Source organism: Hippocampus comes, unplaced genomic scaffold (genome assembly GCF_001891065.2).
Source record: "Hippocampus comes isolate QL1 unplaced genomic scaffold, H_comes_QL1_v1.1 scaffold186, whole genome shotgun sequence".
In the NCBI taxonomy this organism is placed as follows: Eukaryota; Metazoa; Chordata; class Actinopteri; order Syngnathiformes; family Syngnathidae; genus Hippocampus; species Hippocampus comes.
This window is the reverse complement of record NW_017806236.1, coordinates 491673-515089: the sequence shown is the minus strand read 5'-3', so window position 1 is coordinate 515089 and position 23417 is coordinate 491673. Positions and strand designations below refer to the sequence as shown.

The window sequence follows — 23417 nt, the reverse complement described above, 5'->3', positions numbered from 1 at the left end:
GGGTGTTAACCACACCCACTAGTGCGAGAAAACACTGACTAGGAAGCGGCATCCTCTCGGCCCATCTGTTGTGTGAATGCTCACGCTTGCCAATGTCCTCAGCAAAGCAGCACAGTGGACAGTTACATTTAGGAATCATGCAAACATCGGTTCAGCTGGACTTTATTTTGGAAATTTGGATAAAGGAAATGTTAAAAAAAATACAGAATGAAATGATTGGATAGCAGTGTACAGTAAACAGATTCATTTAGTAAAAGTATAAAAATTCACAAAAGACAACAGGCTTCAGAACATGTTTATAACTGAAAAATGAAATAACTAAAAAGTTCTCGCAAGATTAGCAGACTAAATGATTGAATTAAATATTTTACAATTTAAATACTTCATTTAAAGACTTCGTTTATGCATAGACACTCTTATGGAATTAAATATCCTTCAAAAAAACTATTGGGGTTGTTACATGTTGCTGCTTTAAAACACTCAAGACTGGATGCGTCGTCATGTCAACCGCAAGACTCGCACGCTTATGACTTGATCAGTCATTTCTCATCAAGTGCGTTGTGCGATTATAAATACAAAGTCAAAACGTGTATTTCCTTCTGTGGACAAATGCAGCTGCTTTGTGTAATGGGAGCAAACACAGCTTAGAAGGTGGGCATCCGGATTTTCATTTAACGAGCATGTTGGTAAACACGAGCCCATTAAAAGGGGATCTCTTCACTCAGTCAGGGCTTTCATTTCTCAACATGCGGCAGCTGTTATGCCTGGATGACCCGTTATTGTCAAACCACCTTCTTAATCACAGTGGTAAAAGCAGATTTTTGGAACGACCAAGTCATATGTCATGTCTTGGTTTCAAGAAATGTTGAGGATCTCATTTCTAATATACAAGTTGGTGTAGGGATTTTTTTTTTTTTTGGAATTAGGGTTATGTTATAGTAGGACTGTGCCTGACATGTTTCCATACATTTTCTGGAATTTTCTGCGTTATTTTATTTTCAATTTCAGACACCCATAAAAGCGCATCGGAATCAAGAACAACATATTGAAATCGTAATGAGGGTTAGCTCAGAAAACCGTTGCATGATTGCAATTAATTTGCAAAATGCATTTGTCATATGAATGTTATTTTTGGGGAGGGGATTATCCATTGTGTATTTACACAACCACAACCACATAGCTTTGCCTGGTTAAAGTTTGTTCAGCCAAATGCTAATGAAAAACAAAAAATGCCATTAACGGCTAACAAAGAGCATCAGTGTCGCATGGTTTTATACCTTTAAGCAATATATATTTGAAAAAAAATGGAGGGGAAACGTAGAGAAAACAATGCTCAACATATTCTTTATCATCTGCGAAGAACGACTAAGTATTTTTGCAGCTTATGGAGGAGTAACATGTGACCGTCTCCATGTGCTGTGTAGCCATTAGGCCGTCTTATTCTGCCCCCAAGTGGTCAATGCACACACACCAGAAAGAGCAGCACTATATCCATTGATTTGAAGCAAAGAAAATGTATTACATATCATTATTTCATGACTGTAGGCTGTTTTAAAGTACAATATTATGACTGCTAATCACAATAAAATTTAGTGGGCTCACAGAATTAATTTAAATGTAACATTAGATATACCTGTACATGAAAACATTTCTCATAAAATAATATGTATGGAAACTTATGGGACGTCACCCATCTACATTGATAATAAGCAGTGGTCAGGGACTGCAGAAACTCTAAAACCTTAAAGAGAATTAAATATTCAACATTTTATGGCATGTAACACCAGAGTTGTTCATACAACTACACATGATGGGGGAAACTCTGACATATCAAAGGACAAAATGTATTAAGGCGACTCTTAAGCTACTGATAGTGGCTAGTACAATAAATAGCTCTGAAAGGCGTGGCTCGTCTTTCCTTTTCCTGACAACAAAAATATGATCATTTTCATCATTACACGTACAGCATAGAATTAAAGGCCATAAATACGAGGCAGTGATATTCAAGTGTTCTAGGTTTTCAGCATGCTTAAAGCAGGATAGCTGAGGACGGAGGACACCTCTAGCTCCTTTATAAAGGCTATGTGTGTATGAGTGCGTGTGTCATCATAAAATGACACTTAAATGTCAACACCAGGAACCAGGATCAACATGAATAAGCAGACGTGTCGACATCACTGCCATCAAATCTTACTGACTGAGCAGCAGTTTCTCTGTGCTAGAGATTCTCCGAAACCACCTCATGCGCAGACAAAGATGGTTGGACCCTATTCACGGAGGTACTATCATCCTGGTTTCCACTGAGTTGGCTCGTCAGCCTCTTCACTTCATACTCGTGCAGGTACTCCTGGACCAGGTAGCGCTCTCTCTTTATGCGATCCCTCACATCGGACGGAACATCAGGAATCATCCAGGCCAAAGAGAACTTGACCAGGAAGACAACATGCTGGAGAGGAAGGAGGCACAGTCATGGCAAGATTAGAACACGAATGAACATGCATGCCCATGGAGATGCAAGGATGAATTGAAAATGGAAGGATTAATGATGGGATCTAATGCTGAACTAGTGTTTGTGTAGTCTGGTTTATTTTGAACCTGTAAAAGGAATGCTGCAAAAAGTGAGAATAATGTAGGATAATCCCTCGCAAAAAAAAAAAAAGCCTTTTTTTAATTAACACTTAACATCCGACAAACATGACATTTGAAAAAAAATTACCATTGTTTCCCTCCTGTTGTAAAGTAAATACTAAATTACCGAGTACTGTAAAAGAGTCAAATGTTCTGTCTTTAATTTGTGTCTTTAATATTTAACCCCTTCGGGGACAGCGGTTACTACAGTGGACAGTTTATCATTTTATCGAGTTCCAGGGTGCATGAAAGGGTTAACGGACCCAAAAAAGATTCTTATTTTGTTCATTCTGTTGTTTTGTTTTTGTTTTTTTTTTGCCAGTAACCATAACTGGCGTTAAAAAAAATTCAAATAGGTCATGCCATTGTCTGTATATTAATTTTGTTATTTATACATATTTCAAAGCTTTATGTCTAAAACACAATACCATATGCAAGTGAGGTGCAGATGTTTACTTTTGTAAACACAAGTGTTGCCATCCTCACTTTCGATAACATCATATCCGAAAGAATGGTTTACCTCCATGATGATAATGAAGATCAACTTGGCAGCAAAAATATGCCAATACTGCAATGTGTGGGTGTACTGATTCTCATGGCCAGGAGGGTAGCGGTAGTCATGGTACCTGCATGATCGGTGAGTTAGCATTAGCATTGAGTCAGCTGTTCATCACACAATATGTATTGTTATACCAAAGTGCAGATAAAAAATCCGCAAGAAAACACCGCATCTACCAAAGACACTCTTTGCACACCATTACTTGTCATTATTTGAGACACACACACACACACACACACACACACACACACACACACCTGCAGGTTGTAATGGAGTCGTTGAACCAGGGGGGAATTTCGTCTTCGTCTGGCCGATGGGCCAGCGGCATGTCGGAGATCTTGAACACAGACAAGCTGTTGTTGATGTAACCTTTCATCGTACGTCCTGGCTGGTAAGCATACATATACACCAGTCGGGGGATCATTTCAGAGGTGTAGGCCACAATGAATGCCTGCAAAAAGACAAGAAAGGACCAACAAGCAACATAAGACATGAGGGAGCTAGTCTACAGTATCAATCATACATCAATGTCATCATACTGGAGGACGTTTGGCAAGGTTAAGAACAATATCTATGAGACGAGATTTTTGTTGTTGTTGCCTTTTTTTAAAGCGTCTTTTTACGCCATCAGTGTGAAACTGGGCAGATACCCAGCGGGGGGAAAAACAGCTCTAGTCCACCGCTTACATTGGTAACAACCGAGAGGATGGCGATCCCACTGAGGATTTCCTCCCAGGCTCCGATACTGTGAGTTTTGGATGCCACAGGACGCCTGTACTGGGTGGTGAGTTTCCAGGCATCCACTCTGACCTCAATGATGTTGTTGAAGAGAGCCAACAGGGGAGCCAAGGGGAAGGAAGCCACAAACAGAGTGATGAAACCAAACTGGACCACTGGAAAACAAAGAAAAATGAAAATTTAGGGAAGAAACAGCACCATCTGCAGGATGAAATTCTCTAGGGCAGGCTGGATTTGTTTATCTCAGTAAACATGAAACAGGCACACCCGCCCGGTACCTCTCAGGGTGAGAGATCATCAGCTGGAGGACATTATCCAATTTCACTTAAGGGTCCCAAAATTATTAATCATTGACTAAAAATAATTTAGCATTGCCAGCGACATCATGACAAATGGAACAAAAATGTGCTTCCTTGAGGTGGCAGAAGGTATGATTAGCCTGTCCATTTCTTGACTTTCATGAAGCAAAAAAAGCTGACAGCTTCCTGCGATTATATCAGCACTGTGTTCAACTAAACAGGGCCAGATTTGACACGAAGTAAATGCAATTGTGAGTAAATTCAGACAATATGCCCTTATGGACCCAAAATGCAAATCACGTGTGTGCACGTCTGTTACATGTTCACCTGCTCACAGTTGTAATAACTGTATGTGGAATCCAAGTGAAAATCAAGGATGCGGTAAATTCATTTACAAAAGCGGAAGATTTAAGAGCTGAAAATGTGTGGACTCATTTCGGTTTCACTGTCGAATACAATGATGAAAGGGACAACTGTTGCTATTGCTTCAAACAAGTCCCTTACGTTTCAGGAAACCCAATCAATACGACCAAGCCTCTACTGTTTGTATCCTGATATTACGGCTGAAAGAAAAAACTAATTGCAATTTTATTTTGAAATTCACCCTCAATATTTTTAATATGCGATGATTTTTTTGGTCACGGTCCTCTTGCCATTTTCAATGCATCCCTTGACATTACAATTAAAAAGAAAGTAGGTTTGATGCAACAAGGAGCACAATAATTAACATTGTTAACTTCACCCTCTCTGACGTTCTCTATCAAAACTGAGCATTATGTTAGGCAAAAGCAAAATTTACGCCGCCCTACTTGTATTGGCTCTCGATAGGTTGAGCAAGTGTACCTCATGTGACCATTGGAAGTACAATAGTTACTGACTGGATGTATTGAAGTGGTTAGGGGAAGGCTGTTTTACCCATTTCCAGATACTCGTAGAAGAGTTCCAGGTGGCCAACCACCAGCAAGTTGTAATCCTGCTCCCAGCGGGTGTACAGACTCTCCGGTTGGCGCCGACTCTTTCTGCCGCGCCACCAGTTCTTTAACCACCTGTCAGACAAGTAGGCCAACGAGTACAGGCAATGTACATGCATAGCGTTCATACAGTAGCGTAGGTAATTATTTTGGCAAACTCACGGGGCCAGGGACTCCTGGATGTTGCCCCACACCTGCTTACCAGTCATCACGACTACCAGCTGCGTGGTCAACTCAATCAAACAGCCACCGGGGTCACACTGAATGCAAACATAGAAATTGAATGATAGACCCCCCCAACCCCGAACAGAATGAAGCTGAAATTGAATCAATACTGGTTTCTATCCACCTCTTCATTCCTGAGTTTGGTCCTCTGGCCAAACATGTACAAATAACCTCCAGGATAGCCAACAAACTTGCCCTTAAAGAAAGCCACATAGAAGCAGGAGGAGTAGTAGTTGACAAACTGGAAAAGGAACATCTTCATTGTCAGCTTGTTCTCATATTCCACGTGGGTCTTTGGAATTTCTGTGGCAACGATAGGTGAAAAACACAAGACTTTATACATATAAACAAAATGAATGACACATTTGAATCGTCCCTAATAAATTACCCAAGACAGGACTGAGCTATTTCGGTCATGCGCTCACCGAGGTCAGTTATCCAAACAGCTACTCTTTCATACATGACGTTCAAGAGCATGATGATGATGAAGTTGATGCAGGAGGCGGTAACAGCCGTGGCTAGCTGCGGGGTGATTGAGGAAGTCATCTTGTTCAGGTGGGCGTTTTCCTTCATAAAGCTGGAGAAGGCAGCGTATACTGCCAGGCGGTACGCAATCACTCCAACAATGCAGGAAATGGTCAGACAGATCTTTGGGACGAAGAAAAAAAAGCCAACATGAAAAGATCGCTCCTATGACAGGATACAAAAGAGCGGGAGACACCACAACCAGTGCTGTTGCAAGGCAAGTCGGCAAAATAGACACACAAGCAGAGCGAGCTGGGAGCTGGAATGATGCATGAAAATATCTTGAGCCCAATCCCTGTTCAATCTCTTTGAAAGAAGTTAAACTGAGTTGCACTTTATCAAATCATAATCCCACTGAATTAAATCGTTTCACTTTAAAATGCACCATCCTCGACTCGTTTTCGCACAGAATTTATCAAGATGCTCGGGCGGCATCCGCCCAATAAAAGCGTATTTGAAACGTATTCGATCCCATTCAATTTCGACTCAGTGGGATTCCGATTTGTTTTGATATGGTATGAGTGTACGATATAAAGAGACAGATACGTTTGAAAGATAGTACGTAGATAGGATGCTCACCCACAACAGGACAGTGGCTCCAGACAGACATATGCGTGCACACCTGACAGTTGTTATAGGTAAGTAAGGCTCCACTTCCTACACCATGAGCAAGCAAAGCGTGTACAAAAAAAAAAGGGTCAGTCACACTTTTGTTATAGCCTGAAAAGCAACTCCACAAGGTTCCTTTTAATTACCCTTCAGTTGAGATTTAAGGCAAATCAAATTGGACCAATTATTTGCATGTAGGTCCAAATATCACACATACGGTAATTGAGCAGAAGGAATCTTGCGCCGGTGAGTCTTTTTCAGTAATGTACACCACAGGAAAACCTCTCCCACATTAAACTGACAATCCATTTTCGGCACCACCCTTACCCAAAATAACACGGCGACCCAGCACAGGAATAATTTCCCCACTAGGTCAGTCGTACTCCTCTCAAGGACCAATTCTGATTCCTAAAGGTGGGCACCATGTGGTCAAGGCAAATTTGAACCATCCACTTTTTCGATCATGACTCCAACTTCATATAATAATAATAATAATAATGTATCACATTTATATACTTCATAATATATCAGTCAGTCCTTATCCACAGTGGTGGCTTGAGATACGAGTTCATTTGTGCCATATGTAATTACGTCCATCAAGCAAACATTATTTTTTAATCTCAAAACACCTTTCCTCACTGAAATGAAAAAGATGTGAGAAATTGAACTCTAATCTGACATACATACACACATATACAGACATTGCAGCTCCTTGCAGAGGATAAAGAATATGATTATAATTATGTTGAATGTGTTGTTGCACTTTTTTGGAGGAATATCAGTTGCTTAAAGGCTTGTATATATGTTTCCCATTATATTTTACCGTTAGCATTAAGCTAGCCAACTACAGGCAATGTGGTTGGTTAAATATTCAACGTGTAATCCTCTAAGTTTTGTTTAGTTTGACAGTAAACATCAACTGGGAGCGGCATTAAATGGCTTGATGCGTCCTTTTGAATAATTATTCACTATTTTCCATACTGCTGCTTAATGTGAAGTAAATTGAATTTAAGATTAAGAACATAAAGCGGCCAAATTTCAAGTTCACACTTCACTGAATTGTCCGAATGACAACGAATTTTAAGTCGGAGTTTTTGCTCAAGACACCACTGTGTACTCATTTGCGGTCTACCCAAAGCACGTATAAACGACAACAGTAGTTTTACTTCATAAGTACATAAACACCTGAGTGATGGGATTTAATTTGCGGCTAGTGCATCTGTTCTCATATTCGGGCCGCATCTGCAGTCGCTGCTGCTCCTCCTCAATGTCCACCAGATCCCACTCGTATGCCAGACGGGCCTGACGCCTCTTCCAGAGCTCCAGAAACAATGTCACTGTACAATAAATCAGAAATGTACCATCAAAGGCAACGAAGCTTTCTCCATTTACCATCACTATCATGAGTACATTTCGTCACCTTTCTATAGTAATGGCTTTTCAAAAAGCATAAAAAACTGAGCAAAATACTGGTTAAATTATATTTATTAATCATTCATACTGTCAATTGGATGAGCTGTTTAACTACAAATGGAGTCGATTTTAGCAGAGGTGGCTAGAATTCTGAGAAGTTTGCAACTACAACCAATTCCAACAGTTTTTTTTTTGTTAGCGACATTCTTACTTCCTACGTAGCGGTGGTAAGACGGCCAAGAAGATTTTGTGCGAATTGGTCGTATTATTAGTGACCACTGCTTCTTTCTACATCACTGTCAATAATATTGTTCCCACTTATATAGGTACTGTATTAGGGAGTCCTGACAAGAATGGCTAATATGAGTTAGCGGTTGGAATCCATCCATCCATTTTCTAATCCGCTGATCCTCACAAAGATCGCGGGCCTATCCCAGTTGTCTTCGGTCAGTCGGCGGGCTACACCTTGAACTGGTTGCCAGCCAATCGCATTGCACACATCGGCAAACAACCATTCGCCCTCACATCACACTTAGGGACAATTTCGAGTGTTCCATTAAGCCACCTTGCGTGTTTTTGGAATGTGCGAGGAAACTGGAGCACGTAGGGAAAATCCACACAGGCACGGGGAGAACATGCAAACGCTTAGAATTTTGCTTGAAATTCTATTTCCTAAATATAAACCATATCTATATTTAGCAGCTTAGTGAAAGAGGTTTTTTTTTTAAATTACATTTAAAGTACCGGTAAATTGAGGTTAGCATATTGGACCTTGGCAAGCCTTGCTTTTTCTCAAAATGAATTGCCCACCCCTGCTAAATACTGTACTAGTGACTAGCTGGCAGTAGTTCAAGGAGTCTACAAGGCAGTGCTGCAGCTCAAAATTAAAAGCCTGAATTGACTCACCCCAAATCCCCATGAATACAGCAAAAAACAAAGTTCCCACATTGTCAAACAGGTGCGATTGCTGAAAGAAAAGACATGTTTGAGAATGGTAAGAGATTGCTGAGAGGGCAAATATCGAAGTTTAATAGTCATCACTTTAGAGTAGAGCACGGATCATGAAATACAGATGTCTCACCCATGACGCGTCGCATGTTATGTTGAGTTTCCAGTAGCTGCATCTCTTGTCACACAGCGGACACATGATAATATTGCCTCCGATTTTTTCACTGCAGATTTCCTTACTAAGCATAATTGGAATTCACAGACAATGATCAGTATGATTGTTTGGACAAAGGGTCATTGGGATAATGCATGCCTTCACCAAACTCACCTCCATTCATTTTGTTTGTATGAGGACAATCCGTACATGAAACAAAGGGTCCCCACAACCGCGGCAAAAAACAACATCTCAGTGTAGAACCCCAGCCAGGCAAAATAGAGGCCAATCCTTTCTCCGTAGTACTTCCTGAATAGAGGACATTTTTGAGCCGTGAGCTATATGAAGGCGCACATGAAACATATATTGACACATGTGTCGTTTTATTACCTTATGAGGTTGAGGGGCTGCTGTTTGAAGAAACACGAGAGTTTGGCCCAGTAATGGTAGAGATTGTATCGTTCGCTTTCACAATTAGTATCCTTTGATCTCATCCAGTATCTGCACTGCATGCGTACACACGCACAGAACACAAAAGAATGATTTCAGTTTTTCAACCCTTTCTTTTTGATCCACTTTTGACCTGTACATATTCGTTTTCTCGCTATATTCAACAAAAAAGGGTCTCACGTCGTGCAGTGGAAACGCCGCCGTGTAGGTGCCGTTGGTGAGCAACCTCTTGATTCCCTTTTTGTCTTTCTCGACACGTTCGTCCTCCACATAGGGACATCGGGAGAGGATGTAGTATACCTTGTCAAAGAGAGAGTCTGAATCAAAGGATTGCAAGGAATATATGCCTTTCCATTATTATTTCTTAGTAGATTGTGTGTGTGTGGGGGGGGGGGGTGTTCGAGATAAAAATGAACAACGGTGCTGCATTATTTGTCTATTGGTGTTCTGACTTGAAGATTTGCATCAAAACCTACTTACAATCCTGTTGCGAGTGGAAGGGATAAAGAATGTCTCCCTGTCATCGATGATGAAAAAGTCTGAATTGTTCTTGTTGAAGGTAGCAGTGAAGTAGTCCGGCTCAGGATGCATGACGTGGTCCGGAAGACGAAAAGGGGCGGCCAGACATTTGATGGAAAGTTTCTTTGGTATGTCGCTGGCCTTGAAGGGGACCTTGATTTTCAGCACATCTGCGTAGGTGGCCAACACATCCCAGGGAGCGTGGATCTTCACAAAATAGGTTTTTCCATCTTCCGATTCCTGAAATGCGGTTGATTTGCTTTTCAGGCTTCCATCGTGAGACATTATCAACTCAATGCGCATGAACACTTACAGATTTGTCTTCCGTCTCCAGCTCCAAGCCGACTTTCTCTAGGTTGGCCTCGTACAACTCCCTCTTTCTTCCCTTTTGTTTTTAGGGGGAAAAAAAATGTAGTCTTCAGTTTTCTTTGTGGAAAACATCCGCCGTTATGATAATCCTTCTAACCACTGTTTTATTTAAAAGTGTAACATTTCTGCAACTATCAACATGAAGAAAATCAAAAAGGTTCAACAAAATATTCTTCCTTAACTTCTGATTTCAAAATGTATACTCCATCCATTTGTTGTGTATACGTAATAATATGCTGAGATGATTCAACATTTATAATGTATATGGTTTCACCGTTATGAGGGAAGCCGTCACTACAAAGTGGCCCGCGACTGGTCTAGAGAAAAAGTTTGTGGGCTTTATTGAGCAAAGAAATCACTGCCTAAGTACAGTTCAGTCAGACTGAACATTTTAGTACAACACATTTGAACATTTAATCTCAAAGAACTGTATGTTAATTGTCAAATTTTTCGGTAACTTTTTCATGCAATACATTGACTCCTTATATGAAGCAAAGCGTTCATGTTCAAACTGCATAATTTAACATTGGCTTACAATCATACACATTTTAAAATAAATCTGTCTTGTTCTTTATTACTACATAGGCCTAGTACACTAATTATACTGTTGGTTATGATGGTGTACTTTTTTTTTTTTTGGTACTTGGTGGAAAGTTTGAAAACCACTAACAGCCCATTAAATGAAATGTCAGTCTCTTGTTAAAAAGTAGGTGACATTTACTGAAAAGTGTCGATAACAGACAGGACGGGGCCTCCGGTTTCCTCCACTTCACAAAAAAAAAAAACAAGTTCCTGAGCTCTTAAACTGAATTCAACGAACCACCATCGCATCGCTAACAAGCTAAGTCTAACGCTCTACCACCGGCCTCTAAAAGTCTCAGCACCTTAACAACGCTTCCCACAAACTTTGCAGAGTCTGTGAAAACGTCTCGACGAGTTCACAAAACGCTTCCATGAATGCATGCCAACGGCAAAACGACCCTGTGAGAATGAGGATAAACTTCTCCAAGCGAGAGAGCACTTGTGTCTCCTGTTGCGCTATCTAGAGTATGCCGCCGCTGACTCCCACCGGGGTCGGGAGACATCCTGTCACAACCGGTTCTTACCAGTCAAATCGAAAAGGGCCCCGTGAAATGGAAAACTGGGGAGCCATCGTTTGAAGGCATATATTCCAATCAGACCACGTAGAAGAATATTACGTCACGTTGCTCCATTTAAAATGAACTGTCGTGCAATCTTTCATACAATTAGGAATTAATTACAGGGAAGAAATTTGTGGAAAGGTATGTTTCTAAAGCCAAACTGATCACTGGCGGTGTGTTTTATACTACAGTAGTGCATAACTGTAAAAAAAAAAAAACCAATAATATAAAAATCAAGGTGGAACTAACAGTTTGAAACCAACATAAGGTGGATAAAAAAAACAAACAGGTATGCACTCGTTTCTTACCGATTTAGCATCACTTTCATCAGTGTAGGACAGGACAAAATCAATCCTGCGCACTCCATCGCGGAAGAACACCGAGTCTTTGCTCTGCTGCTGTTTCTCGATCTATGACAAAGAAATAACATCGGTCACAACGTGCGCAGTACTCATGTGGTTAGCGTTACTTGTCTTGGGAGTGCGATGTCCAGCGGCTCACATAGGGACAAAGTGTGTCAGTCGGAAGGCCCAGTGTGATGCGGTGGGCATCACACTGGGCTAAAATACCATGCACAAGTCTTAGCCCACTGTTGGATTTGACCTTATAGTTAATGTCAATTTGTTATTAAGCTGTTTGTGCTGCTTGTTCGTTGCTTTGTCGTCATTAATTAGCACGCTACTTCTTACAGGCAAGTGGTACCATTATGATTTTCCGTTTTATCAGCATTTTTTTGAATTAATGTTGAGGCTTTGTAATGTTTTTTTTTTCTCTCTAATACAACGGGTGTCAGTTATACAGAGGTTTTAAGTATTTGCGTGGTGGCTCGGTCCTTTTTCCCCGCTAACAGTGGGCGTCGACATAAATTCACACAAGTTAGCCACTTTGAAAACGTTCCCTTTGTGCGGGGCCACGGCCACTGTGTGCGGTTATGTGACTGCCTGGCTCCATTTGATTAGTGAAAGGGGGGTTAGATGTCCTGGATTGTTACCTTGGATTGGTTAATGAGTCATGTGACAAGTCTGACAAACCAAAACAAGTAGATCACACAAGCAGCGAGACTGGTAAAAAACAAAAATACCAAATGGAATGGAGCTTGATGTAACAGAGCAAAAGTAGAGTTTCTCATGAAAAATACTCAGGGAAAATGTTGCCTCAAAATTATTTCGACAAGTACAACTTAGCCTTGAAGTTACTTCAGTAAATGTAATTGACTCAGTGTACCCCTACTCTAACCTACCTCTGGTAACATGAAATTTTGAAAATTAATACCTGTATCAGCCCTTTGAACCATCCACGCAACCATTTGGTAATCCGCTTATCCTCATAAGGGTTGCGGGCAGCACTTTGAACCAGATACTTCAAAAAATAGGTAATGGGTTTGTATTACATTTACACATGTAGCTTTTCTTATTTGACATACATTTTTTTGCAGTCTACTATTTACTGTTTTCATACATCAAAATGACTGCTGTGTAAAAACATGCTGTGCTGTATATGTCTAAACTCCTATGTTTTTTTTTTCTTTAATCGTCACATTTTGTGTTGCCATTTTGCTCAAATTAAAACTACACAGGCTTAGCATGCTAATGCCAAGAGGACAAAAAAAATTAATCGGTTAAAAGAGATCCAGCAACCTGGTTTAACATCGCCCTGTGTTTTAGCATTCCTCTCCTATAATTCATGCACTTGCTGGGCCGAAATCAGCTCTAACATGGCGTGTGTAAATGCCAGGTATGTGTATTAGCCAGCAGTAGCCCGGCAGTGCTTTGCTGGAGGCAAACAAATTGGCTCAGGACCGCACCAAGGGAGAGAACGGGACAGTCTGTCTGCTAGCGGCTGGTGCTTCTTCAGCTGTTCAGGCAGCTAAACATAACCATGCACTACTTCACATCACCACAGTGACAACATATTTTTAGTACCAAGGCAACACCCACCACCACCACGTCAAAAAGAAAATAGTGGGCCCTGTCTGTCTGCACACTTGTGAGGAGGAGAGAATGCACTTTACCTCCATGGCCCGCCTCCCTTTTTGCCTATGATGCATCGGTCAAAAAGCCGGCTTCCCGAACGAGCACCCCCACCTTCCTCCACAGAATGAAGGCGAGCACTGCAAAGCATTGCTGGCCTGAAATCTCACTGCACCAGAGGAGCTCCGCGCAAGCCCTCACATGCTCATGCGTCCCCGCAAAGAGGAAACAGATAGAATGGAGCTAGAGGGGTTAAAAAAATATTTATAATTACTCAAGATAGGAAGTGCCGCCTGCTAGCAAGCTAATTCAATACCGTATTTTCCACACTAAAAGGCGCACTGGATTATGAGGCGCACCTTCAATGAATGGCCTATTTTGTTAATTTTTTTCAATTATTCGACACACCGCATTATAAGATGCAATCTACAATGCATCCACTAGATGGAGCTATGCTCAAGGAAATACCAACAGAACACTACACTACACCCTGATTTATATAGCGACGATCAGATGTCAGTAAAACTTATTGAATAAAGCAGCGACACAATTCACTTAACCAACAGCAAGTTATAACATTGACTTGTTAACGGTGAACTCTCTTGCCGCTGCTCTATTTCCGTGTTCAACTGCGAAACCGATCGCCTTAAGTTTGAACTCTGCGTCGTAAGCATGTCTCGAGCAAGGAGCCATTTTGGGGTCGAAATATTATTGTAATGACCATACACAAGGCGCATCGGATTTTAAGGCGTGCTGTGAGCTTTTAAGAAAATGGAAATCTCTAGGTGCGCCTTTTAGTGCGGAAATTACAGTAATGGCCATGGATGTAGTTAGACGGTGTGGAAGCAATGCAGTTAAATCATGAATAATGTAGTCTGAAGAGGTTGATGAAGGTTCAAACCTTGCGGTCTGGCAACTCAAGAGTATGAAAGCAATCAATCAATGGATGCAAATCCTTTGTGGGGCGGGGAAAAAGTTGGATACTAATTTGCTTGCGAAGCCTCCAAGTCCAAATGTTTAACCTTTTTAACCGCCGTCGTATCCCAAATAAAGTCCGAATTCCCACATTAGCTCCTGGTTTGAATTACTTTAAGCTGACCATGCGAGGGCGGCGGCCTTCCTTCACAAGGGCAAAAAGTCTCTAATTTGCTGTAATTACAGATTCGGGCCTATGAAAATCAGTGCTTCTGTTTAGGCCCGCCTCTGCCAAGTGGAGCGATTCGAGTTCTGTCCATCCACCACTAACCCCAAACGACTGGGTGATGCCTGGCTTCCTTTCTTGTCTGCTTGCTAGTCATTTTGTAAGTGGTATGTGTAAAACATGGTGTAAGGCGGTAAGTTACTCATTTCAACGGGAAATGTGAAACTAATACTTTTAATTGTGACTTTTGCAGCAGTTGATGGTTTTGGAACATAAACAGTAACAGTGGATTAAAAAAAACATATACAAATTACAGACACATTTGACCACAATTAGCTCAATCGTTTCAAATCTTTATCCACCAATGTGACCTATATCCTGTACAATTCAAATGGAAAGAAAATCTTCTTAAAAGGCTAAGTCAGAGTAAATAAATGAGATAATGTGATAATGTACACCCACCGGTAATGCACTTGTATTCTGATTAGAATAAACCAATCACATTGCAATTCACATTATTTGGGTGCCAGCAAACACCTGCCACCATTTAAAGTTCCGCGGAATAACGCCAAATAAAGTTCGGGTGTTCTAGCAGGCTTTTCCTAGCATTTTGCTTTTGCTTACAAGCCTTAGGGGTTTTGTGCTGTCCACTAACTGGAATACATTCTCCCCTCAGGCACTTGAGAGATTTCAAACGTGTCTTTTGATTGATAACATACTATAATGCTGAGGTCAGTCAATGCAAAAGAACACACACTCACACACTGAGGCCAATAACAAGTAGTAAACAATGGTTATGCTCCAATTGCCGCTTTCGCTATAGTGAAGCAGAGTTATCGAAGGTGAGAACAAAGCGGTTTTAATGAACTCTCATGTCGCATCACCCCAAAATGTTTCCATGACTGTGCAGGAGTGAAAAACATGCCGCAGAGAATTCACTCTTTCCAATAACAGATATGCACATTGATTTCAGCTCTCACAGACATTACATTTTCTGAAGCTCTAATTGTGGGGGCAGACGGACAGTACGCATCGAACTGCATCACATCAAAAGCATGTTTTTACCATGCCATACCCTCGAACGAAACTTCAGGAACAGTGTCCGCTTTTTCCAGAACTGTGGAGGAACCGAGTTGACAGTGAGAGTGAGCCTTAAAAGAGTATAACACAACTCTAACTTAACAGCGCAACTGGAAAGCAAAACTTTATCAAATATATACAAAAATTACAGAAGCCTGGTCTTGCCGCTGTGGAGTAAACATTTTGGACGGGCAAATATGTTCTAACGTATTAACAACGACCTTCTAATATCATTGCAAATGCTTGACAGCACTTGTAGACTAAATGCTAAAACTTTAGCATTTTTCCATAACGCCATCGGGTATTGAGTTGAGCATACCCAAGTAAAAGAATGCAATTTTTTTTTGAATTTGGCCTATATTATACCAGTATGTTCAAAAATTAATAAACATTGTTTCTTCATACTTTTTGTGGTTTTATTCATATGTCTGCAATGAATGATTTACATTTGGCTCTTTTAACTTACACATGCAGATTTCCCAACACCAATCAGGCAGTACAGAAACAAATATGAGGAATAATCGAAATTTACTCACTTGATTCATTTAACGTAGGCCGAATGCGAAAAAAAAAACCCAAAACTTTTTTTAACATACTCATGCGCAAGTCAGTCTGTGTTTATGTTTTTAGCATTTAGCCTACAAGTACATTTGAACATACTTGCAAATACGTAGAACACATTTGAACGTACTTGCAACTACATTCAAATGTAATTCCCTGTTAAAAATATTAACTCCACATTGGCAAGATGTGGCTCAGTTTAAAAATCTGACCGCGGAAGCATGAGATGTCAGAAACACTCATGCATACACTGCAGCGGCATGCATCTGTGTGCCGGACTGGGGCCTTACCCCAGTCAAAGAACTGATAGGCTCTAAAGTGCGAACGTCCACCTGAACTTCGTCACTGCGGTCAGACGAGGCTAGTGTGGCTATGCTGGTGTTGAGAGACTCACAGGTCTCCGCACACACATCATGACACTTTAAAAAGGGGGAAGAGGTCACATTAGCATGGGTCATCTCTCGCCTTTAATACAGAGAATCCTTGGCCTCGCAGTTCCATCTAAGTCCAGTTAATATACAACAACAATCTGTAAATAAGGCAAAATCTACACGGTTTGATCAGGTAACCGCTGTCACCGAAATGGTTAATTAGAATCTCAGTTGTAGTTCTTCTCATTTCTTGACCAGTTGTTTGTTGCATTTGGTTACAGTCATGCTGGAACAACAAAAGGGTCTTCCCCAAACTGTCAAAGCATGGAATTATCCCAAAATGTTATGGAGACTTATTAATGCAATTTATGTAACCAAAGTCAATCCCTGACTAAGTACAAAGTATTTGCTCATCATATCGTCAATACTTTGATCGATGTATACTTTGAGGAATGCATGTCGTCTTTACCTCTGATAGTGTATGTCGAGATCCTGGGCTGGACGATTCGCGGTAGTAGCCATTTATATCGTCTGCAAGACAGCAACATGAGATGCACAAAAATGACAACGTTAGACCCAGTTTGAAGAAGCAATATTGATTCATTTGCACATACAGAATGCGAGATGCATGTCAGTAGTATTGGGGTTGAGTTATAAAGTGATCATGAACAGCTGCAGAAAGGTATAAAGCAGCCAGTGTTGTGCATGGTCTATTTTTGTACAAGGGCTCCCAGCAGCCACAGAACATGGCTGCGGCAGTTTGGTGTTATGCAGTTATTGAGTCAAGCAGTGACTGAACAAAATTGAAACAACAGGTGACATTTGACAGACTCAACTTGTACATGTTCACATTCACTTGCCTTTCCATGCCCACCAAATGAATTTTATCTAAACAAATACCTGTACATAAGACTTACAGCGTGTGTGTGTGTGTGTGTGTGTGTGTGTGTGTGTGTGTGTGTGTGTGTGTGTGTGTGTGTGTGCGTGTGTGTGTGTGTGTGTGTGTGTGTTTCTCTCCTACAATAAATAGTACAATTACTGAAGCACAAAGTGAAACTTTACAATATTTGAACTCTCTGGATATCTGCATTGAAACAAATCACAAAGATGTAGCAATTAATTGTTAATATCAGCTGTTTAGGATGTAGAATTGGCAGTCATACGTTTGCTTCCTCTAAGAGTGCATGCTTTTATATGAGAACGTCTCCTATTTCTGTACAACTGGCATTCTGCCTACAAAGCAAGTAGCAAGCGTGGAGCTTGATAGTCGCAGAAGAAGCAGGCAAGAAGGCACTAATATTGTTTTTGCAACCACGTGTGCCACACAAATGCATGTCTTTCTTTTTAATTTAGTTTAGTGTTTCTATTTAGAGCCATAGAGGTTCACAGGTGTGTGTGTGTGTGTGTGTGTGTTTCTCTCCTACAATAAATAGTACAAGATTCATAACTCACCACAATTTTTTTTTTTTTTTTTACTGAAGCACAAAGTGAAACTTTACAATATTTGAACTCTCTGGATATCTGCATTGAAACAAATCACAAAGATGTAGCAATTAATTGTTAATATCAGCTGTTTAGGATGTAGAATTGGCAGTCATACGTTTGCTTCCTCTAAGAGTGCATGCTTTTATATGAGAACGTCTCCTATTTCTGTACAACTGGCATTCTGCCTACAAAGCAAGTAGCAAGCGTGGAGCTTGATAGTCGCAGAAGAAGCAGGCAAGAAGGCACTAATATTGTTTTTGCAACCACGTGTGCCACACAAATGCATGTCTTTCTTTTTAATTTAGTTTAGTGTTTCTATTTAGAGCCATAGAGGTTCACAGTCACTTTTACAACTGCTCTTTCACACATAGCAAAGCTGGATCCAAATTACAAGTAAACATGAATGAAAATGAACAAAACTCAACTCAACAAAAAGTACGACATTGTTTCCAGTAAAAGGGGCAGCTGTCTGACTGGCTTGAATCGTCACTCTTTCCACTCACATTACAACATACTTGTGAGGTGGCTATACTTAGGACACACATTTAAGATAGTGTCATGACTTAATGTTAAAAACATGCAATGCAGATATACGAAAAGTTAATTTTGGCAAAGACATAATGCCATTTTTGTCAACACTGCAATTCATGTAATATGCCAATTTGAAGGGGGGCATAGAACTCTTCTTCAATCCCTCCTCTAGGGAGTCTGACCAAAACTTCTTCCACCTTGAGACCGCCAACAGGCTGCTAGTGGAACAGCAGGCAGCCAACAAAATTTAGTCAAAGGCACAAAGGAGGCCTGCAGGATGTTATCAACAGGTTTTGTATCTTTAAAGCGTTTTTAAATGATTATTACAGAATCAATTTCTTATTATTTTTACAATTGATCGTATTCGTGTATTATGCTTTCTTTATTTCATTTTATTTTAAATTGCTGCAAAACTAGTGAGGTGGCTAACCCTGGGACATTTAAGACGGTGATAACTCAATGAAAAAAAACTCGAGTGCATATGTGCAGGTTTTTTTTTGGGGGGGGTGACTTATAATGTCATTTTTTTGTCAGCACTGGCTCAAATAGTTCAGCCATCACCATGTCAATCAGAATTTGGTTTTGACAGAGTTTACAACCTTAGAAAAGAGCCCAGCGTCAAAACACCTTGGACAATTTCAGCGGGCGTGAATACTGTCTAATATGAAACCCTATTACGAGTAATATGCAAGGCAAACAGTGCGATTGTTGAAACTACTTACCATTACGAGAGTTAGATGGGCTCATCTCGATGTTATCAGCTCCACTCCTGCCCCTTACTCGGTTCATGTCGAGTATTTTGATTGGCCAAAAGGAGCGTGTTAATCCACATCTAGCTGAGAGTGTCCCGAGCCCAACGACGACCTTCCTCGGGGTCCTTCACCTTCCTGGCTACCTTCTCTCGAGTGACTCGGCAGCCTTGTTCCCGGGGTTCCCTCCACCCAGTGATCGACGCCTGCGACCGTACGTCCCCTCAACTTCACAGAGGGAGGTCCGGGAGGGGAGGGGAGTGGCGCCCGGTTCCAAGCCAATTATATGATCCCGACAAGAAGCCGAGCGCCTACTTGCAAGTTGGACATGACACCGAAGCGCACATATTTAGCGCAAAGTTGGCTAACCGGAAGCGAACTAAAATTTCTGCGCTCAGTTAAATTAGGACAACCTTGAGCATCATCCTGCACCTGTATCAAGTGAACGGAATATTGTTTGATGTAATTATGTTTCTCTACGTTGCAACTACGTGTTTTATTTGTTATTCTCTTTGCCTTATGATATTGCAATTTCACGCCCACTCGTAATTTTCAACAACTTTGATTGAAAGATGTCACGTCACAATCGTGTTTGGTGTTTGTACAATTTGTCGCCATGACGACATTTTGTTAACGTTATTGAACTAGTCTACGTTTTTGAGAAACTGTTGGAAACTACAATACAAAACATGGATGAAAAGTCTACGTAAAGTATGAGAATATAAAATGTAATAATAATAATAATAATAAAGGGGCCCGATTTTGTATGGTGGGGTGCCGTGAGATTTTGCGAATGTAAAATGGTTCCATCGTTGGCTCAGTAAGGTTTGGGAGACACGGCTTCAAACACCACAAGTATTGGTCAATGGCTTGCAAACTTGTAAACAATTAATGTGAAAAACTACTGTTAAGTAATGATGTAACTATTTTGTCAAATTTAGAAAGTCCAATTTCTACATGCCTAATACTTATTTTCATGCAATTTTACTCAGTCCAATAGATGTGAGCCTAAGGACAGTACCCCTGCCCCTCAAAAAAAAAAAAAAAAAATATTCGGATGACTACAAAAAAAATAAAAAATATTCGGATGACTACAAATCTGCTGCTGTTCTATGTCTGCTGTTTATGTCACTTTCCTAACTTTTATCGACCCAAGGCACACATTTTAAATTTTATATAATCCCTACAGTAGATTATATGTGCATACCATATTGAATTGAGGGTTCCACGATTGTCATTTAAGAATAAAATAAACTGGAACTTGCACAGAATCACTATCATTGGACGGGATATAATCGGGAAATGTTTCCTGGTGTTTTGAGTATCAGTTTCAATCGCAACATTTTGATGATATTGTTACAGTTCGAAGTCAACATCTGGAAAAACCTGGATCCCTCCAACCTTATAGCAATACATAAGGTTCATTTTGTGACCCACTTTGGGTCAAACAGTGTTCAATTTCAACTCCACAGCTGTCCCAAGCGTGGCTGCTGAACATGTTTCCAAAACTATTAAATGAGGAAATGCTACCATGGTGCATCAAACAAATTTTTGTGCATGTATATGTCCTCCGTTGCACATCACATTGTTTCACCTCAATTCCACTCTTGCACCTCATGCTCCAGTTCAGGGAAGCCTCTCCCTACAAGCTTCCCTTGCCATCGCCCATGTATTTTTTTGGGGGGTATAATTTTAGTGTCAGGTCCCTCTTGCTGTCCTTCATGTGGCCTCCACGGCTCTGTACTCGTGTAATTATGTTGGGTTCCTCTGCGGGGTGTGGCAGCATGCACAGAAATACAGCTACTCATTTCCCCAAACCACTTTTTCTTCAGTCTCATATTGTCCAGTCTCTGCAACATGTGGCACTTCTTGGGTGTGCACTGCCAATGTCTAATGGTAAACAGTTGCCAGTAATGACAAGACAAGCGGGACCACCTTTGATTTTAATCCGGCAAACTGCCAAATGGGAATACACAGTATGTAATCCAGGATATCACAGTAAATACAAGTTCAAAGTGAAACACACAAGTTGGAGCACACTTGTTCATGCTACGTACAAATGACATGGCTTGTCGAAACTTTTGACCACTATTTTAGGGTAAATGAAAACTATTAATATACACAACTGAGAAAATATACATGCACCAAACTTTGTTCAATGCACCATGGTAGCATTTCCTCTGTGACCCTGAATAGCAGTATTGAGATGGTCGCTGTGAAATACAGTATTACTTTATGTGTCCATAGACTCCCAGGTTTGATCCCTCTGCAATTTTGCAAGCACATGTGGAGGCCCGCCTTAGGTTCACCCGTGAACATCTAAATGACACAGAGAAGGCTCTGGAAAAAGTGCAGTGGTCAGATGCGCCCAAATGTTTTTGGACTCATTTTGACGTGTCATGTTTGGACAATGAATAAATGTAAGTGTGATCCAGAGAACAAGAGCCCCCACAGTCAGTTTTGGATGAGTTTTGGAGCCGCTTTTCTGCAAAGGGTACAATGACCCAAAACATACTGCCAGACAACAAAGGAAGGGCTCCAAAAGATTCTTAAGGTCATGGTGTAACTTCAAGCCAATAGAAAATCGGTGGATGCAGCTGAAAGTCAAGTGGCAAACTTGAATACTTTCAAGCAGGGGTGTAATATTCGTTTTAACCACAAGCTACATCTTACTCATTGTTACCCTCAGGGTATGGAGTGGGGGGCAGGGGTGTGGGGTTTATTTAGAGCGGTGAAGCCAGATAAATGTACAGTATTATCACAAGGGAAGTAAACGGTGAGACAAAATCACAGTTCAATACATACCTCTGGTTTAAGTTCACGGTTTGGTTCACCAATGGTTAGGTAATAAAATGCAAAACAAACTGTGAATGTTTTGCTTGAACAAGAACAGATTTATTGACATTTAAAATAAAACATCAGCTCGTATCAGGATGGGCAGCGTCAATGCTGGAGACGGCCAAAATTTTCCATCAGTGCGACCGGGGTCCACATAGGCCCACACACTTCAAATTGCCATTCCAGTATGGCAGAAAACTGAACAAGTACCTGAAATATTTTGTGCATTTTTTTCACAAATTACACTCCCTCAAAATTTTAATGTTATTTAGGTACTATTTTTGCCCTGCATATCATTCCAAATCCACCAAAAAATACTTTATACAAAAGGCCTACTAATGTTGTAATATTGAGCAGTATGACTCAGTGTCAGCGCAACTAGGACATGTCTGCCATCTCGTGGTGGTAAGTGATATTACAACTTAAAACTACAGTCAACTGCATATTCACAGTTCGGCACAGTTTGTTTGGATTCGCATATTCACAGATTTTTTTCACCAGAATATTTTTTCATATTTAGAATTTTTCCTGTTTTTTTGTGTGATTTTCTGCTCTCTTTCCCACCATTTTTATGGACATTTTTGTGGGAATTAATAAAGGGCAAATCAGATTGTGCATCAGTTTCCCATCCCTGGCCAAGTTATTTTCTTCTTTTTTTAATCAATTATGTGACTTCTTATTGGGACGTGAAGGGTGTTAACAAATATAACAGTAGCAATTTGAAAAGTCTGAATTATTGCGCTGAAACTAAGATTGACATTTGTTCTAGATTTTCACTGCTTGCCTTAAATAGGCATCCCACAACATGACAATTGGAGATTTCTTTGTAACTGAGGAAAATCATGAGGAGATCAAATAATAATTTCCTGAAGGTCAACAGGATTAGGGAGGCATAGGATGGCTCGCTCCGATCTTTATCTGGCCCACTGAGAGCTAGCATCACCAAGAGTCATCCACACGTATGGACTCACTAGCAGTAAAGATTTGTGGAAAAAATAAAAAGAAATTGTGACGCACGAGGCCCAAAGCCATCTCTCAACAAATTGTGACACAGGAGGTTCCAGCCCAAAGCCATCTCTCTCTCTCTCTCTCTCTCTCTCTCTCTCTCTCTCTCTCTCTCTCTCTCTCTCTCGCTCTCTCTC

General features: G+C 40.7%; 1 protein-coding gene across 4 annotated transcripts; it reads right to left on the bottom strand.

The window, feature by feature from the left end:
- Positions 1–281: 281 nt before the first annotated feature.
- On the bottom strand, positions 282–19895 carry ano5a (anoctamin 5a). Of its 4 annotated transcripts, none has more exons than XM_019856972.1 (22): positions 19411–19895; positions 17142–17203; positions 16592–16720; positions 15736–15777; positions 11858–11959; positions 10352–10423; positions 10000–10278; positions 9700–9819; positions 9460–9575; positions 9244–9378; positions 9049–9154; positions 8874–8934; positions 7740–7891; positions 6882–6962; positions 5846–6068; positions 5545–5723; positions 5358–5455; positions 5140–5270; positions 3875–4080; positions 3445–3638; positions 3149–3254; positions 282–2446 (listed from the first exon to the last, which is right to left on the bottom strand). In XM_019856972.1, the coding sequence occupies exons 1-22, from the start codon at positions 19475–19477 to the stop codon at positions 2219–2221; spliced, it is 2889 nt and encodes a 962-aa protein (XP_019712531.1). In that variant the 5' UTR covers positions 19478–19895; the 3' UTR covers positions 282–2218. The 4 variants fall into 4 exon arrangements, with proteins under 4 accessions (XP_019712531.1, XP_019712532.1, XP_019712533.1 ...); XM_019856973.1 differs by lacking the exon at positions 6882–6962 and adding an exon at positions 6525–6602; XM_019856974.1 differs by lacking the exons at positions 15736–15777; positions 16592–16720 and having other exon boundaries at positions 19411–19894.
- Positions 19896–23417: the final 3522 nt, after the last annotated feature.